We start from the raw sequence: 20,250 nt of genomic DNA on the forward strand, positions 1-20,250 counted from the left end.
GAATATAGAGAAAGGAGGAAGGAGCACAAATAGGGAGGTGGGAAGGCTAAAAGGGCCCATGAAATGTCCTTGGCCAGCAGGATTAATGAGAATCCCAAAGCATTTTATACATATATCAGGAGCAAGAGGGAAGCTAAGTGAAGGGTAGGCCCATCCAAGGATAAAGGAGGAAGGTTACGTGTAGAGCCAGAGGAATATGGGTGAGATCCTTAATGAGTACTTTACATTGGTATTCACCAAAGAGAGGGACATGAGGGGTGTTGAGGTTAGGGAAACGTGTGTGAATACTCTCAGGCAGGTCAACATAATGAAGGAGGAAGTGTTGGGTGTCTTGAAATGCATTACGGTAGACAAGTCCCCAGGGCCAGATGGGATGTCTCCCAGGATATAGTGGGAGGCAAGGGAGGAAATAGCTGTGGCCTTAACTGCTATCTTTGCATCCTCTTTGGCCTCAGGCGAGGTTCCAGAGGACAGGAGAATGACCAACATTGTTCCTTTGTTTAAGAAGAGAAACAGAGATAAGCCAGGTAATTACAGGCCAGTGAGACTTATGTCAGTTGTGGGGAAGCTATTGGAGAAAATACTGAGACACAGAATTTATTCACATTTGGAAGCAAGTGAACTTATTTGTGATACACTGTATGGGTTTGTCCGGGGCAAGTCATGACTCATCAACTTCATTGAGTTTTTTGAGAAGGTGACAAGAATGATTGATGAGGGAAGGGCAGAGGATGCTGCATACGTGGACTTTAGTAAGACATTTGATAAGGTACCTCATAGCAGGCTACTATAAAAGGTACAGTCTCGTGAGATGCGGGGCAAACTGGCGAGATGGATACAGAACTGGATTGGTCATAGAAGACAGAGAGTAACAGTGGAAGGGTGCTTTACGGAATGGAGATCAGTAACAAATGTTGTTATGCAGGGATCAAAGGATACAGTGGGATATGGACAGATTACAGATTCGGACAGAGAAATATCAGGTGGAGTTTAATTCAGACAAATGCGAGGTGATATACTTTGGAAGATCAAATCCAGGTGCAAATTATACAATAAATAGCAGAACCTTCAGGAGCATTGACATACTGAGGGACCTGGGCAAACAGGTCCACAGATCCCTGAAAGCACATTAATTGAACAATGATAAGTGGTCAAGATGGCATATAGCACGCTTGCCTTCATCAGCCTGGGCATCAAATATAAAAGTTATGTATAAAGCTTTAGTTGAGGCCACATTTGGAATATTGCATGCAGTTCTGTTTGCCACACTACCCAGAGGACGGGGATGCTTTGGAGAGGGTGCGGAGAAGGTTGCTTGGTCTGAAGGGCTTTAGTTATGAGGAGAGATCATATAAACTCTCTGGAAAGATGGAGGCTGAGGAGTGACCTGATAGAGGTGTACAAATTTATGAGAGACATAGATAGGGTGGATTTTTGTAGGGTGGAAAGGTCAACTAAGGAGAGCACAGATTCAATGATAACACTGGTGCTTATACCTTTCAGCCTTTTACAGATGATTGTGAGTAAACTGGTTTTGGCAGACTGATACTTATATCAATGATCCACCCTTGAATTTCAAGTTAGACAATGGGTTAGAGTCATTACATTATCAGATAGTGAGCCATGGTTAAGAGAACGCTGCCTATAGTTGACAACAGTGCAATGGTATGGTCAAGGAGGCACTGCACTTCAGATTAAACATATTTTATTGTCAATTGCCCAATATAAAGGACACCCAGTAATCAAAAAACTAGACATTCTTCTGAATCAGTAATTCTAACCTTTGAACTCAATCTTCCTCAAATGATGGAAGGTGTTGTACTAGTTAAAGTCAAGTCATCACTTGTCAAGGAACAGCATGTCAAGGAACAACCTGTCAAAGGACAAAAGGTAGAAGATTTCACTGGGCTTTCTTACCTCATGGCAGACCCCATACCTACAGCCAGATCCATGGAGAGTAACTGTGTTCACAAGCGGAGGTGATAACCTCGTGGATTGTTAATCCAAGTCATGCTCTGGATTTGATTCCTGCCACAGCAGATGGTGGAATTTGGACTCAGTGAAAATCAAGAATTAAGAGTCTAATGATGATCATGTGTCAATTTTCAGGAAAAGCCCATCTGTTTGACTAATGTCCCTTAGGGAAGGAAACTGCCATCCTTACCTGGTCTGGTCTATAGGTGACTACAGCAATGTGGTTGATTCTTAACTGTCCTCTGGGTAATTAAGGATGGACAATACATGCTGACCTAAGCAGCAACACCTTCCTGCTATGAATGAATTTTAAAAAAGCAACTGGTTTCATAATCACAATGAAATGAGAGCCTGTGACAATACTGATTGGCAGAAATGTTTTCCACTGCAATCTAGATTGAGCAGTGAGACTACAAGATCAATGTAGTCTGTCGAGGAAACTCGAGCAATGAGATAGCCAATAAACAGTTTGTCTGACTTGAGCCAATTGGTGAAACTGTAAATAATGTAATGTGGAACACTGCTTGGTGAGCAAACAGCGACCACAGACTCAAGGCTGAGGTTAGACGCTGAGGCAACTTGGAAGCGATATGTTCAAGCAGAATACTGGACTTCCTGACATTCCCAGAAAGAATCCTCAGTGACTGGGACAGAGATCATGCCGAGCCAAAACCAATCCTTCGATAGCAGAACTGGGACAGCTAACGTCTGGGTTTCACTGATAATGCAATTGCTGAGGGTGAACGGAAAGGTCCAAATCAGTCTCGGGCCGATGTTTGAGATTACGTTGTTACAGGGGCAGGGAGAGTTATCCTTTGGTGTCCCGGTCTATATTTATCTCTCAATCAATAGTGGATGAAAAACTGTCAGGTCATTATCAACCTTCTACTTGTGAGACCTTGCTGTGTGCAAATTGTTTGTCTCATTCTCTGCGTTACAGCAGTGACTGCAACTCAATCCAATTCCCTTACCTCTCCTTAAAGCACTCTGGAATGCCTGGTACTGCTTTATTGATGTCAGGCAGCCATTCCCTGCTCCACCTCTCAGGGCTACGCCTCACCGAATCAGAGTTGACCTATTTGGTTTAAACTTAAATAAGCCTTGGCAGTTAACTTTCAGTCATCACCAGTTGTTGCATTCTTCTTGAGAATACCTATACCAATGAGAGTCTAATTGCCATCAAACCAGGTGGGACTCCCTCTATTCCTGATGAAGGGCTTTTGTCCGAAACATCGATTTTCTTGTTCCTCGGATGCTGCCTGAACTGCTGTGCTTTTCCAGCACCAGTCTAATCCAGAATCTGGTTTCCAGCATCTGCAGTCATTGTTTTTACCCTGTGTTGGGATATCTGGTCAGCATGGACGAATTGGACCAAAGAGTCTGTTTCCGTGTTGTACATCTCTATGACTCTATTAAAAATCTATGTTGTCCCTAAATGTGGTTTTTGTCTCTTCATCCCTGTTTTAAATCTGCTGTCCCTTATCCTAAACCTTTCATTGTAGCTTGCCCCACAAAAGGAAACAGCCTCTCTATGTCCACTTTGCAATGTCCTTAATGTATCATTTTTACTGCAATGCTCATTATATCTTTTCCCACATTGCTCTCGCTTGGACCCTCCCTTGGGTCCTCAAAGTACACCCAGATTCAATCCAGGGTGCTCTCTTAGGACAGATCATAGAATCCCTATAATGCAGAAAGAGGCCATTTGGCCCGTTTAATCTGCACCAATCCTCTGAAGAGCATCCCAGCCAGACCCAGCCTCCCATTTAACATTGCCAGTCCACCTTGCCTGCACATTCCTGGATAATGTAGCCTGGCCAATCCACCTAACCTGCCCATTGTGGGAGGAAACTGGGCCAACCTGGTGGAGAGTGTGCAAACGCCAGACAGACAGTCGTTCAAGGTGGAATCGAACCTGGGCCCCTGACGCAGTGAGGCAGCAGTGCTAACCACTGAGCCACCCACCATGCCACACTTTGGTGAGCTCAGCCGTGCAAAGACAGAAATTGCGGAAGATGGGTAGCAAGTGCAGCAACATCTGTGCTGAGAAAGCAGAGTTAACGTTTCATGTCCAGTCACTCTTCACAGAACCTGAAATGTTGACTCTGTTTCTCCCTCCACAGATGCTGTCAGATCTGCTGAGTTTCTCCAGCAATTTCTGTTTTAGCTTCGGATTTCTGCAGTTGGTTACAAAACTCTCCCAAAGCTAAAGATCCATCTGCTCTTAACTCTGTGACTATAACGGAGGTTGTTCAAGACACTGATGAGGCCTCTTCTGGAACATTCTGTCCAATTCTGGTCACCCAGTTATCAAAAGGATATTATTAAACTGGAGAGGGTTTGGAAGAGATTTACCAGGATGTTGCCGGGTGTGGAAGGTTTGAGTTGGAAAGAAAGGCTGGATAGGCTGGGACTTTTTTCACTGGAGCGTAGGAAATTTGGAGATGACCTGACAGAAGTTTATAAAATAATGAGGAGTATAGATAGAGTTAATAGTCGTTGTTTTTTTCCCTAGGCTGGCGAATTTCAAGACCAGAGGGCACAATTTTGAGGTGAAAGGAGAGAGGTTTAAACAAAGATATGAGGGGCAAATGTTTTACACAGAGGGTGGTTCCCGTGTGGTATGAACCTCCTGAGGAAATGGTGTATGATGGTACAAGACGTTTGGATAAGTAAATGAACAGGAACGGTTTGGAGGGATATGGGCCAGGGGCAGGCTGGTGGGACTAGTTTAGCTTGGGATTATGGTTGACATGGACTGGTTAGACCAAAGGGTCTGTTTCTGTGCTGTATGACTCTATAACTTTATGACTCCTATACAGAGATCATGGCAATATGGTAACAACATTCCTAATACAATTATAACTTGTTCATGTTTATCGCTGGACATTTCTTTTAAGCATTGGGGTGCAACCTGAAAACTGGAACCGGGTCCTTCAGGGGCTGGCATTGGGAAGCACTTCTTCACTCACAGGGTAGTGGAAATCTGGAACTCTGCCCACAAAGGAATGTTGAGTACATGGGTCTGTTGCCAGTGTTAACACTGAAAACCATCGATTGTTTTTGCAAGGTCTTGGGGTGCAAAGGGTGATGTCCCTGTCTCTGTCTGAGCCAAGAACTGTCAGTTCAAACAAAGGCAGAAATTGCTGGAGAAACTCAGCAGGTCTGGCAGCATCAGTGGAGAGAGAAAGCAGAGTAGTGTTGTAGAACAGAGAGATCTAGGGGTTCAGGTACACAATTCTTTCAAGTTTGCATCACATGTAGGCAGGGTGGTTAAGAAGGCATTTAGCACGCTTGCCTTCATTGGTCAGACCTTGGAACATCATGTTGAGGTTGTACAAGACATTGGTGAGGCCTCTTCTAAAGTATTGTGTCCAGTTCTGATCTCTCTGCTGTAGGAAGGATATTATTAAGCTGGAGTGGGTTCAGAGAAGATTCACGAAAGCTGTTACTGGGAATGGAGATTTGAGTCATAAGGAGAGGCTGGAATAGACTGGGACATTTTTCACAGAGTGGAGGAAGTTGAGGGGTGACCTGATTAAGGCTTATAGAATCAAAAGGGGTGTGGATAAGGTGAAGAGCAGGTGTCTTTTCCCAAGGGTGGAGGATTTCAATTCTGGAGGACATATTTTTAAGGCGAGAGGAGAAAAATTTTAAAAAGACTTAAGGGGCAATTTTTTTTACACAGAGTCATGTTGGACTGAACTTCCAGAGGAAGTGGTGGATGCAAATACAGTAACAACATTAAAAAGACATTTAGTTAAGTACACGAATGAGAAAGGTTTGCAGAGATATGGGCCAAGTGCAGGCAGATGGGGCTAGTTTAGTTTGGGATTATGGTCAGCATGGACTGGTTGCACCGAAGGGTCAGTTTCCATGCTGTACGACTCTATGAGTCTGGTGACTCGTCTTTGGGACTGGGAGTATATACCAGGGGAGAGGAGGGTCTCAGAGATGGAGCCCAGAGAGAGACTAAGAAAGTTAGGCAGATGATAGTGAGCCAGGGAGATAGAGAAACTGATAATGGGGACCATAAGTTGGGGAGAATGGACTGGCTGTGCTAAAAGCAGCCCATGTGGTGACAGGGCCTGGGGTGTGGGTTGGGGAAAGGACATGCAAGAAGGTGATCAGATTCTTAAATTATTGCATGTGATATTGAGTCCTGAAGGCTGTAGCGTCCCTAAGCAGAAAATGAGATGCTGTTCTTGCAGCTTGCACTGAAGAATATAATTCTGACACAAAGTGGTGAACATGGTGAAGAGTGAGTGGGATATCTATCTGGTGAAGAATGGCATTGAGCATCTAAAGCACAGTGAAACCTAACAGTCTGCCAGCTGTTCACAGATAAATCCGAGTTGTCTGTGAGTGTTTTAACCCGCTCAGCACCCTCCCTGCAGTGCAGCTTTCTGACTCTGTAAGCAAGTCACATGCTCCCAGATTCCATTTAATATCACTCCTGCTCTGTACTCCGAGTAGATGCCCAGTGGTCAACCCTAATCATTGTGTGTGTGTGTGTGTGTATGTATGTGTGTGTGTGCACATGTGCATTTGCGTGTGTGCATGTGTATGTGTGCCTGTGTGTGTGTGCACATGTGCATGTGTGTGCACATGTGCGTGTGTGAGCATGTGCGTGCATATGTATTAGTATGCGTGTGTATGAGTGTATGCATGTGCGTGTATGCATGTGTGTTTGTGTGTGTGCATGCGTATGTGTCTATGAGTGTGTGTGTGCATGCGTGTGTATGAGTGTGTGTGCATGTGTATGAGTGTGTGTGTGTGTGTCTGTGCGTGTGTATGAGTGTGTGTGTGTGTGTATATTTGATAACGTTTCCTCTCTTTTCCACTGACCAACAGCTGGAATGAGAGAGAGTTGGTAGGAAGTCATTCCATTCCATCATCCTCAGGGCAGTAAACCACACGTTGGGATGTGGTGGCATGAGCTAAACATGGCACAGAATCTCCGGCTTCAGGAGAGGGAGGAAATCACAGACGCTGATTTTCTGCAGCGAGGGACTAGGTTATTGATTGCTCTCCATCTAAATTGCACCAATTATCTTCTCAGTCTGACTGAAAACTTTGAATCGGTTCAAGGGGCTCGTGCGTCCTCACTCATTTTCCACCAGAGGCTGGAGAATAAGTGTGATTACAGTAAGAGCTTAATGTAAGAACCCTGAGGTGTTGCCATGGCAATTGCAGAAGAGGCAGTCACTCTGTCTGTCTGCCCAGATCCTTACAGTGAAGTTACATTGAGACTGACACAAACCCTTAAAAAGCTTTAGCATGATTAAACCTTAAAGCAATGTAGCAGTACAGGGTATGCTGTAAATCTTATTTCTAATGGTTTCACATAACCCTAAAGTGATCATTCTCTTTTTTCGACCAATTTGTCCTCAAATGTGGCTTGATAATCGCTTAGTTCTCTGCTATACTTAGCCATTCGCACAGTTGAGTATGCTCACATGTAGCTCTGGATTTGCAATGGCAGACAAAGGGCAAATACATTCATGTGGAAACATTCCTCATCCTTAGCTTCTGTCTAAACTCCACTCCTCCTCTGTGGTACTTTGTCAAACACTTAAAACCCACATCAGTCGCATTCCCTTTATCGACCATTTGTCACTTCATCAAAAGATTTAATTAGACTATGAAGAATTAGACTGTTGGACAGTGAAGAAGGTTACCTCAGAATACGATGGGATCTTGATCATTCAGGCCAGTGGGCCAAAGAGTGGCAGATGGAGTGTAATTGAGATAAATGCGAGGTGCTGCATTTTGGAAAGGCAAACTAGGGCAGGATTTGCACACTTAATGGTAAGGGCCTAGTGAATGTTGCTGAACAAAGAAACCTTGAAGTGCAGGTTCATAGTTCCTTGAAAGTGGAGTCGTAGTAGATAGGATAGTGAGGAAGGTGTTTGGTACGCTTTCCTCAATTGGTCAGTGCATTGAATATTGGAGTTGGGAGGTCTTGTTGCAGTTGTACAGGAGATTGGTTAGACCACTATTGGAATATTATATGCAATTCTGGTCTCTGTGCTATAGGAAGGATGTTGTGAAAAAACTAAACTAAAATCAAATAAAATGAAATAGAAAGGGTTCAGAAAAGAGAGACAAGGATGTTGCCAGGGTTGGACAGGTTTGAGCTGATAGGGAGAGGCTGAATAGGGGTTGTTTTCACTGGACCATCAGAGGCTGAGGGGTGACCTTATTGAGGTTTATAAAATCATGACAGCCATGGATAGGGTAAATAGCCAAAGTCTTTTCCATGGGGTGGGTGAGTCCAAAATTAGAAGGCAGGGGTTTAAGGTGAGAGGGGAAAGATTAAAAAGAGACCTCAGGGGCAACATTTTTCACACAGAGGGTGGTCCATGTATGGAATGAGCAGCCAGAGGAAGTGGTGGAGGCTGGTACAATTGCAACATTTAAAAGGCATTTGGATGGGTATATGAATAGGAAGGGTTTGGAGGGATAATGGCCTAGTGCTGACAAATGGGACAAGATTAATTTAGGATCTGGTCAGAATGGACAAGTTGGACCAAAGATTTCTGTGCTGTACATCTCTATGACTCTATGACTCTAAGATCACAAATCCAGATTGATTGTCCTTAATTAACTCAAGATCTCCACCTCTGTTACCTTTAGCAACCTGATCTCTCCTAGCCACAACCAAGACCATTTTCCACCCCATCCATTGCCTCCATTGTCTTCACTTTCACTGAAGTGGAAACTCCTCTTTTGTCAAAACTTTTGTCAAACTCCTCCTCCTTAGTAAACACTGACACAGAGGATTCGTTCATTATTCTAGCCTCATCCTATATGGCCTTTTAGGAAAGCCTTAGACAACAGGATGATATGGACACCCTGGTCAGGGTGGCACGGTGGCTCAGTGGTTAGCACTGCTGCCTCACAGCACCAGTGACCCGGGTTTGATACCAGCGTCAGGCGACTGTGTGGAGTTTGCTAATTCTCCCTGTGTCTGCACTGGTTTGCTCCAATTTCCTCCCACAAACTAAAGATGTGCAGGTCCGATGAATTGGCCATGCTAAAGTGCCCATAGTGTTAGCTGCATTAATCAGAGGGAAATGGGTCTGAGTGGGCTACTCTTTGGGAGGTCGGTGTGGACTTGTTGGGCCGAAGGGCCTGTTTCCACACTGTAGGGATTCAATTATATGCTGAACAGTGACAAATGGAATTTAATCCTGAAAAGTGTGAGGTGATGCATTTTGGAAGGGCTAACCAGACAAGGGAGCACACACTGAATGGTAGGACCCTAGAGGGTTAGAGGGGCCTTGGAAACTGCCTGGGCTGGAGTCATTTAGCTCTGAAGAGAAACTAGATAGATTGGGCCTGAGAGCAAAGAAGGCTGAGGGGATATCTGGTTGAGTGTATAAAGATATGAAGAACATGGACAGGCCTGATGTCAGACATTGGTCCCCTTAATAGAGGGGTTCAGTAATCATGGGGCACTGTGTCAAGGTATGGGTAGGAGGTTTTAAGCGGAGTTGAGGATTTTCTTTTCACTCAGAAGATGGTGTGGATCCAGAACTCACTGTCTAAGGGGATGGTAGAGGCAGAACCCCTCGAGACCTTTAAGAAACATCTAGATGAGCAGGAATGACACACTGTACGTGGCTATGGGCCAAGTTCTTATAAATGGGATTTTAATAGATGGATGTTTGATGACCAGCAGAGATACAATGGGCTGAAGGGCCTTTTTCCATGCTGTAAAAACTCTCATGAGTTTATTCTTTGTGAGGCTGTGGAACAATACGAGCCATCTCATTCTATCCAGCATTAATCATCGGCACCCCTATATAACAAAGAGAACGACCATCCATCTAATTGTTCTCCGCTTTCCTGACTGCCTTTTATGACAGCACCTGACTGTTCCCTAAATATGGCCCTGACCATGTCCTCAATCAGCTGTGATAGCAACAAGCTCCAGCTGCCGTTCACTTTCTCTGTAACAAAATACTTCCTGATGTCTGCCCAGAACTTGATCTTCACAACTCTCTCTCAGCAAATCCCCACTTGTAGCCATATATTTATCCAATTGTGTTTTAAACTATTTAATTGACATAGCACAAGCGGCGTTTGATAGCGGTCTATTTCAGTTCTCCATTAACACCACAAAGAAAAAATGTCCCTTTGATTTCGCTAGCACCATGCCGTCCTCCATCTCTCACCATGAGGGGAGATTACTGTGCCTGTTAAATGGCCTAACTGTAATCACATCATTACTGCCTTTCAGTCTTCCAAAGCAATCTGCCCTTTTAGTGTACTTTCTATACCTTTAAAAAGCTTCAATCCTCAGGAAACAATAATATCTGTTATATGTGGCTATCGTACAGCAGCAACACATATGGTTTGCATCATTAACAGGATGATATCATCAAGGCATTCTGTCTATCACATGTAAGAGTAACGTGGTATGCGAGTTTCATTGCTGGCGTGATGCCAAGTACGTAGGCCACACATGACAAAGACTGTCACATCATATCAAATGGCATGTCCCTTCAGCTATTTGCGACAACCATACCTACCCAACCCACACTTGGAAACCTTGTAACACAGTGCCCAATATCAGATTTGGTGATTGGACAGCAATTGCTAAATGACCTGATTGTGCTGAGAACTACACAGCCAGCCCAAGATTGTCAGTCATGCTCATAGTATGGCACAATTGTGAGTATCGGAAACTTCATATATCAATCCACAGAGCCCTGTTCATTTCAGACAACGGATAGTGTCCACACGTTCAACCTAACAAAACAGGCCCCAGCCATTTTCTGGTACATTCTTCAAGGAAGAATGTTCAGGGAAGACTTGTTCAAACAAAGTCATTTTGTCTGGTTTAAATTTAAACACAGCTTGGTAATCAACTGTCAGTTATCATTCACTGCTGCATTATCCAAGGCAATGCCAAGCAATTAGCACTCTCTGCTCACACAATATAAAAATGCACTGGGTATTGTTGTGAATTGTCCTGAAGAGAGCAAAACAAAAACTAACAAAAAATTGTCTTTCCCCAACGATACCCAATTATCTGCAGTTTATATTTATATCCAGAGCTCCTGATATAAAGGAGCACCTTAGAAATGTTTGCTTGGTGACACAACAACTGCTGGGGAAAAGAAAGAGAAAGTGAGGGCTTTCATGGGGACTGGGGAAGAGTGGAGTCAGAAATATTGAGGCCTAGAGAAGGAGAACGTGGTTTTGGGAGAATCTATAGGATCATAAGAAATAAAAAACAATGTTGCAATATAATAGGGAACCAGCATTGTTCCTTCACAGGATTATACACTTGAGGTATTTTGCATACATAGGGTGTGGAGTGATATCCCAGTTTTTCAACCGCTGAACACAATTTCACACAGTGTACCTCTTCAGTCTCTCATTCTCCATAAGCCTCCTATCACCCAAGGCATAGTTACACTGCCTGGCTAGAAAGTAGCAGCAACCTACATTGATGCAGCACCTTTAGGTTAGCTCTGCTGCCTCACAGTAACAGGGACACAGGTTTGATGCCATTCTTGTATGACTGTCCGTGTGGAGTTTGCACGTTCTCCTCGCATCTGCATGGGTTTCCTCCGGGTGCTCTGGTACCTCCCACAGCCCAAAGATGCGCGGGTTAGCTGGCCATGCTACATTGCCCATAGTGTCCAGGGATGTGCAGGCTGGGTGGGTTAGACATGGGAAATGCAGGGTTACAGGGAAGGGATGGAAAGGTTGATCTGGTTGGGATGCTCTTCAGAAGGACTTGATAGGCAGAGTGGCCTGCTTGCACACTGTAAGATATTGCCTAATACAATTTACCAAGGCATTTCAGAGGAATTATCAAAGTAAATTGGACACTGATCCTAAATCTCCAGGTGCAGCAGGAATCTGGCTGCATGACTGAGTCAAGGGCAGGTGCATAGGGTTGCGGGTGGGGGAGGTTGCAGCAATTTGAAACAAAATATTTTTCACATGCAGCTATCACCATTCAATTGAAATGTTCACTTGCTTGAAAATGAAAGAGCCAGTTATGGCCAAATGCTGGCAAATGGGACGAGGTCAACTTAGGCTATCTGGCCAGCATGGATGAGTTGGACCGAAGGGTCTGCTTCCATGATGTATGCCTCTCTACCTCCATTTAAAAGGCAACTAGATGGTACATGAATAGGAAGGGTTTAGAGGGATATGGGTCAAATGCTGGCAAATGAGGCTACATTAGGTTGGGATATCTCGCCGGCATGGATGAGTTGGACCGAAGGGTCTGTTTCTGTGTTGTATAACTCCAAGACTGCACTAAGGTCTTTTAGAGTGCAGGAAAGAGGAATTCTATCACCACCGAACTGCAAGCAAAGTAATAGAAGCATGACATCAAGCACTCTCACAAACACGGGTAATAAGTTTAAAAGAGACTGTGCTTGAAAATGTGTTGCTGGAAAAGCGCAGCAGGTCAGGCAGCATCCAAGGAGAAGGAGAATTGACGTTTCGGGCATGAGCCCTTCTTCAGGAATCGAATGCCCGAAACGTCGATTCTCCTGCTCCTTGGATGCTGCCTGACCTGCTGCGCTTTTCCAGCAACACATTTTTAAGCTCTGATCTCCAGCATCTGCAGCCCTCACTTTCTCCATTAAAAGAGACTGTGTCTGGTACAGACAGGGAGAACAAAGATTATCTAGAGCCAAGGTCATTAGAGTCTTTGAGCTGTCTAACCTGTGATCGCAGTTTTTTAATTGTTGACTCATATTCTCAGCAGTAGCAAGTTTTGTCAATACCTTTAAGTTCTCAGTCAATGGTAGCTGGCCAAATATACTTTACCACCAGGCATTGTTTTCTCTGGGAATTTAGGAAAATGAGAGGGGATCTCATTAAAACATATCAGATTCTTAAGGGGCTTGACAGGGTCAATGCTGAGAGGATGCTTTCCCTCATGGGAGAGTCTAGGACCAGAGGGCGCAGTCACAGAATAATGGGGCATCAATTTAAGACCGGGATGAGGAGGAATTTCTTCTCTCGGATGGTTGTGAGTCTTTGGATCTCCTTGCCACAGAGAGCCGTTGGGGCAGAGTCCTTGTAGATATTTAAGCTTAAGATTAATAGTCAGAGACTCAAACGTTTTGGGGGAAAGGACAGGAAAGTGGTTGTGAAGAATGTTGGATCAGCCATGATCCTATTGAATAGCAGAGAATGGGCCAAATGGCCTTCTCCTGTTCCTATTTCTTACTGTCTTATGATGACAAAATAGGCAGGGAGAGTGTGGTGACTTGGATGAAGTGCAGAAGCTCCCGTATGGTCTTGACAAGGTGGGATGTGGACAGTGTGTTGTTTTCTGTGGTAGGTGAATCCAGAAATAAGGTGCACTGTCTAAAAATGAGGGGTTTGTTCTTTCAGGGCAAAGAGGACCATCCCAACTTGACTTGCAATTATATCATTGTCTCCACACTTATGCTGGATCTAAATCCTGGTAACTCCATCTTAACAACCTAACCCCAAGGAAATGCATCAGTTCAAGAAATTACTCAATACCAGGGATCAAGGGATGAGCAATGTATGCTGGGTCAGACAGCAATGCTAATATCCCATCAGCAACTAAGGAAAATGCACAGTGACGACAAGGGTTACTGGGTGTACGAGAAACAAAGAGGGTTAACTTTCAGTTAGAAACAGAAGTTTGGATGATCCGAAGTTTTTGAAGGGGTGCAAGGAAGGCCTTTCGATTACTTTACCCTGATAGACAGTTGGGGGAGGGGGTTCCATTGAGAGAGTGGAGGTGGTGGGAGGGACTGAGAGGGGAGAAGCCGGTTGAACAGGTAGTCCAGAGATATGCAAGTTAAGTGGATTGGCCGCGCTAAATTGCCTATAGTGTTCAGGGGTATGTAGGTTAGGTGCATTAGCAGGGCTGCAAGGAGAGGGTAGGGGAATGGGTCTGGGTGGGTTGCTGTTTGGAGAGGCAGTGTGGACTTGTTGGGCCGACTGGCCTGTTTCCACACGGTATGGATTCTATGTTTGATATTCTATGTTCGATGCCACCATGTTGGTGTTGGCAAGAACGAGGGAAAATGGCTGCTTCTGAACGGATGGAAGTGTTGACTCACCTGGATCTGACGTTGGAACCACCCTTGATGAAAAGTGTTGTGTGCCACACAACAGACAGACAGGTAAAATCCATTGACCATGTCGTCTGCAATCAGTGCTGTTCTGAAAATAGAATCAATCACAGAAGGCTGGGGATGGGTTAAGGGTCAATCAGCTCTGAAGAGCTCTAATCATTACTTTTCTTATCCTATTGTCTGTTCATTAGACTGCCACATCCCTCAACACATACTGCGTCTTTCTGAGCTCCATGAGTGCATGACTGTGGTCAGTAATTGATTATCCCTCTCGCTCACTTTTTTTGTCTCGATGGAGTTCTTGCCGTTGAAGGGGAAAGGTTCCATTCAGTGAAAGGAAGGACAGATTTGCATTTGCATTTTCCTTGCGCAATCCAAAAGTCCTGCAGCCAATTCATTAAAAAATGTTCCATTAATATACGCCAGTGAAGTATGTTGGGAGAGAATCACTGTTGCAATGTGGCAATGAACAGCTGTTTTCTGTAAGGTTTTTAAAAATATTTTAATGCCTTCATGGGACATGGGCATTGCATTGTGTTCATAACAAACATCGACTGAAATAATGGTATTATTTCGGGATTATTGACCCAGAGACCCAGGTAATGTTCTGGAGACCCGAGGTTCAAATCCTGCCATGGCAGATGGTGCGATTGGAATCTAATAAAAATCTGGAATGAAAGGTATAATGATGACCATACTATTGCCAATTGCTGATCCATCTGTTTTATTAATGCCCTTCAGGGAAGGAAACTGCCCCCTTTACCTGATCTGGCCTGCATGTGACTCAGGACCCACAGCCATGCAGTTGACTCTTGAATGCCTTCTAGGTAATAAATGCTGACCTAGCCAATGATGCCCACATCCCATGAATGAATGCATCCCACCTCAATACAAGCAGTTACGTGTAATGACATTGGATAGAGTGTAAGGCGTAGCAACCAGTCATTTAATCCAATGGGTCGATAACTGTGTTATGTGTCAGGTTTTATCAGAGCTCTTGCAGTGTATCAGAAGGATATCACTGAACTCCTGTTGGTGGGTGATAGACCAGCCTAACGTGTGTTTGTCTTCCCTCTGCAGAAGATGGATGACCTGACCAGTTGTTCTGAAGCCAGTACAGTGGACATGAGGAGCAAAGGCGATGAGGACGAGCACGTTTCAGAGCACACGGAAGAAGCTGTGGATCCAGACGAATGTTTCACTGAAGGTAGGTGTCAAGAGTCAATAGAAATGTAAGGTGTTGGTGAACGAATAAGATTTCATTTTTGAGTACCTCCCCCCACCCCAAGTACAATGCAGTCAGGAATCCGGGAAGAAGTAGATGGGGAACCCTTTAAGCGGGCCGTATAGTTGCTGAAGAACGCTTCATGTGAATTTAACTTCCCACCAGCTGCTGCCTGGAAGATGGCTGAGCTCCCATTAAGGAGACTTCAGATGTTTAACAAGGGCAATCAGATTTGACTTGATTTATTATCGTCACATGTACAGAAATACAGTGAAAAGTATTGTTTTACATGCTATCCAGGCTAATCATACCTTATATAAGTACATCAGGGTAATAGAACAGGATGGAGAATATAGTGTTACAGCTACAGGGAGGGTGCAGAGAAAGATCAGCTCTAATATATGAGGGGTTCATAAGTCTGATAACAACGGGGAAAGAACTGTTCTTGAATCTGTTTGCATGTGTTTCAAACTTTTGTATGTTCTGCCCAATGGAAGAGGCTGGAAGAGGGAATGACTGGGGTGAGACAGGTCTTTGATAAGGTTAACTGCTTTCCTGAGGTAGCAGGGAGAATGGACAGAGACAAGGGAGGGAAGGCTGGTTTGTGTGATGGACTGGGCAGTGTTCTTTAGCCTTGTGAGAAAGTAGAGGCACTAGGCAGCCTTTCTTGACTGTAGCGTTGATGTGAATGAGCCAGAGCAATCTCCAGCAACTCTGGGCATTTTGATACCTCGGCTAGTACCATCTCAGCGTGGGCCAGGCTAATCCAGTCTGGCTGGCTGGGTGGCACTAACATGGGCAGTGTTGGAGTTGACAGGCACGTTGTCCTCAGCAATGACGTGTCTTCGGATGAAAACGTCAGAGGCTGAGGGGTGACCTTCAAAAGGTTTATAAAATCATGAAGGGCATGGATTGGATAAATATACAAGGTCTTTTCCCCGGGGTGGGGGAGACCAGAACTGGAGGGCATAGGTTTAGGGTGAGAGGGGAAAGATTTAAAAGGGACCTAATGGGCAGCTCTTTTACGCAGGGGGTGGAACGTGTATGGAATGAGCTGCCAGAGGAAATGGTGGAGGCTGATACAATTACAACATCTAAAAGATATCTGGATGGGTATATGAATAGGAAGGATTTAGAGGGATATGGGCCAAGTACTGGCAGACAGGACTAGATTAAATTTGTTTTTACTTTACCAAATGGTACAAAATACAAACAGTTAACAACAAACAATAAGCAGCAGTTCACAAGAAACAGTGATTTACAGGGGAAAGGGGCAGCAAAGCCAAATCCCAAACCCCACCGTCTAACCAGTTCACAGGGAAATGAGGACCAACCCCAAATCCCACTTTATCTTGTCAAAAAGGAAACAGTAAACGCAACTACATACAAAACAGTCCAATCAAACAAGCAATGAAACAGTGCATAAATCCCAGACACCCCAGCAAACCACCCACCCCGCCCACCTTCCAGCCACAAGGCAGCCCGCCCTTATGCCCCTTCAGGCTCTCAGTCTGCCCCATGCCCCTTTTGCATGGGACTAGATTAATTTAGGATATCTGGTCAGCATGGACGAGTTGGACCAAAGGATTGGTTTCCACGCTGTACATCTCCAAGACCCAATGACTGTATAAATAGGACTGGCATAAGAATTTGGGGACCCCCATTAAGATTAGATTACTTACAGTGTGGAAACAGGCCCTTCGGCCCAACAAGTCCACACCGACCCACTGAAGCGCAACCCACCCCTCAACATTTACCTCTTCACCTAACACTACAGACAATTTAGCATGGCCAGTTCACCTGACCTGCACATTTTTGGATTGTGGGTGGAAACCAGAGCACCTGGAGGAAACCCACGCAGACACGTGTGGGTGGAAACCAGAGCACCTGGAGGAAACCCACGCAGACACGGGGAGAATGTGCAAACTCCACACACTGAGTCGCCTGAGGCAGGAATCGAACCTGGGTCTCTGGCGCTGTGAGGCAGCAGTGCTAACCACTGTGCCACCATGCCGACTAATAAGGTCGGTGAGAACCAAGGTGGCAGCCATCTGAGTTTCCATGGTAACAGAGTGAGTGGTCATGGAAGTTGTCAAGAGAATGTCACCTTCTGGGACCACTATCGTGTTTGTGAAGCAGTCTGAAATAGGTGATACAGAATTGAACAAATTCAAAGGAAAGGGATACTGTCTCTTAAAAAAAGATACAGATGAGTGGATGAGGAGGAATTTCTTCCATCTTTGAATCCATGGAATCCTATCCCACCGAGGGCAGTTGAGGCTGGGTCATTCAGTATATTCAAGGCTGAGATAGATTTTTAAAATGACAAAGCTCATTAATGCATCAACCTCCTCAGTCTCATTTACAAGGATGTCTCCAGGAATGAGAAACTTCAGTGTCGAGGATGGATTGAAGAAGTTGGGACTTTTCTTGGAAAGAAGAAAGCTGAGAGGATATTTGATGGAGGATTTTAAAATCATGAGTGAGCTGGAAAGATTAGACAGCAAGAAGCTATTCCCACTCTTAAAAGGAACAAGAATGAGAGGGCATGGATTTAAAGTGATGTGCAATTGAAGTAAGGGTGGTGTGAGAGAGCTGCCAGAGGAAGTGGTGGAGGCTGGTACAATTGCAACATTTAAGAGGCATTTGGATGGGTATATGAATAGGAAGGGCTTGGAGGGATATGGGCCAGGTGCTGGCAGGTGGGACTAGATTGAGTTGGGATATCTGGTCAGCATGGACAAGTGGGACCGAAGGGTCTGTTTCCATGCTGTACATCTCTATGACTCCATGACTCTAAAAGCCCTTTATCAGGAATGAATCCCACCTCCATCCACCTGTTGTACGCTTTGCTACCTTCTCCCCAGTCCCACCCCTCTCCCATTTATCTCTCCACCCTGGAGGCTCCCTGCCTCTATTCCTGATGAAGGGCTTTTGCCCAAAACGTCGATTTTCCTGCTCATCAAATGCTGCCTGACCTGCTGTGCTTTTCCAGCACCACTCTAATCTGGTGTCACATGTAGACTAGACCAGGTAAGGATGATAGATTTCCTTCCCTGAAGGGCATTAGTAAACCAGATGGGCTCTCCTTAATAGTGGGCAACAGCTTCACAGTCATTCTTAGACTTTCAATCCCAGATTTATTTTGATGAATTGAATTCAAACTCCACCATCGCAGGATTTGAACTTAGGTTCCCAAGGACATTATCTGGGCCTCTAGCCTAATAGTCTAGTGACAATATCACCAGGCCACCACCTCCCCTATTGGGATTGCTGGATGAGGAAATAACCACAGACCACGCTGTTTGTAGTTTCCATTTTGGAGTTCTGACAGTGCAACAAAAATGGAACTTCTAATTGATGAAAATGATCAATTCCTATCAGTGGATAACAAACCGAATGAGGAAAGGCCCAGTGCTGGAGAATTCTGGGAGCCATAGGCACAAAGCTTCTTGTCCATCCCAAACATGTCTCTGAGTCATGGCTTTAATTACTCATATATTGTATCCTAAAATATTATTTTCTGAAAGAAATCTAATTCTGAAAGAAAGATTTCGTGCTGCCTGCTCATGTCCAACTGAGGCATTTTCTGGATTGTCTGGGGATATGGGAGAAGACCGCCAGTCTCCTCCCTGCTTTCCACTGAAGAAACAAACTGACTGTTCTGTCACGAAGACAAATAGTCTGGGGCCACAAATCAAGGACCCATGGGCTAAGAGGCAACTAATAAAGAGGAACATAAGCTGTAGCTAATCTGTGTTAAGTCAAATGCACAACTCTATAGGATCCTCCAGCACAGAGGAGGCAATTCAGGTCATTATGCATCAACTATCCAATTAGCCTTGTTTTCCTCTGCTGGCCCATGGGCCTGAAGTTCCTTCTCCTTCTTATACTTGTCCCATTTGCTTTTGAATATGATCAATACTGTATCAACCAACCTTTTAGCTCCCCTCCAAGCCATTCACTATCCTGACTTGGAAATATATCGCCATTTTTTCAATGTTGCTGGCTCAAAATCCTGGAACTCTCTCCTGATCAGGACTGTGGGGGTCCTTATATTCCCCAAGGACTGCAATGGTTCAAGAAAACAGCTCACCACTGCCTCCTCAAGGTCAAGTGGGGACGAACAATAAATACTGGCTTAGCCAGCGATGCCCACACCTTATGAACGAATTAGAAAAGCGATTATACATTGTAATACCTCGCTGCAGAAAAAACAAATTCTCCTCTTCAACTCTGATTCCTTTCCCATTTGTCTTCAGTATCTGTCTCTTTTGCTAAGTCTTCCCTTCCCAGCAACTGGAACACAGTGAACCTAGCAGCTTCAAGTCATAGATTCATAGAGTCATAGAGATGTACAGCATAGAAACAGAATCTTCGGTCCAACCCATTCATGCCGACCTGATATCCCAACCCAATCTAGTCCCACCTTCCAGGACCCGGCCCATATCCCTCCAAACCCTTCCTATTCATATACCCATCCAAATGCCTCTTAAATGTTGCAATCGTACCAGCCTCCACCACTTCCTCTGGCAGCTCATTCTATACATGTTCCACACTCTGCATGAAAAAGTTGCCCCTTAGGTCTCTTTTATATCTTTCCCTTCTCACCCTAAACCTATGCCCTCCCCCACCCCAGATAAAAGACTTTGCCTATTTACCCTTTCCATGCCCCTCATGACTTTGTAAACCTCTATAAGGTTACCCCTCAGACTCCGACGCTCCAGGGAAAACAGTCCTAGCCTGGTCTGCCTCTCTATAGCTCAAATCCTTCAACCCTGGCAACATCCTTGTAACTCTTTTCTGAACCCTTTCAAGTTTCACAACATATTTCCGATAGGAAGGAGACCAGAATTGCATGCAATATTCCAACAGTGGCCTAACCAATGTCCTGTACAGCCGCAACATGACCTCCCAGCTCCTGTACTCAATACTCTGACCAATAAAGGAAAG

At 44.7% G+C, this 20,250-nt stretch overlaps 1 protein-coding gene across 4 annotated transcripts in view; it reads left to right on the forward strand.

Moving 5' to 3' along the window:
* Window positions 1-20,250, forward strand: part of LOC122550139 (sodium channel protein type 2 subunit alpha-like) — a 188,908-nt gene that overhangs the window by 83,065 nt on the left and 85,593 nt on the right. For all 4 annotated transcript variants that reach the window (XM_043690780.1, XM_043690782.1, XM_043690781.1 and 1 more), the window contains exon 3: window positions 15,153-15,279. In XM_043690780.1, the coding sequence (XP_043546715.1) occupies window positions 15,153-15,279 (127 nt within the window). The remainder of the gene's footprint in view (window positions 1-15,152; window positions 15,280-20,250) is intronic.

The sequence above is a fragment of the Chiloscyllium plagiosum genome, chromosome 5 (assembly GCF_004010195.1).
Source record: "Chiloscyllium plagiosum isolate BGI_BamShark_2017 chromosome 5, ASM401019v2, whole genome shotgun sequence".
Classification (NCBI taxonomy): Eukaryota; Metazoa; Chordata; class Chondrichthyes; order Orectolobiformes; family Hemiscylliidae; genus Chiloscyllium; species Chiloscyllium plagiosum.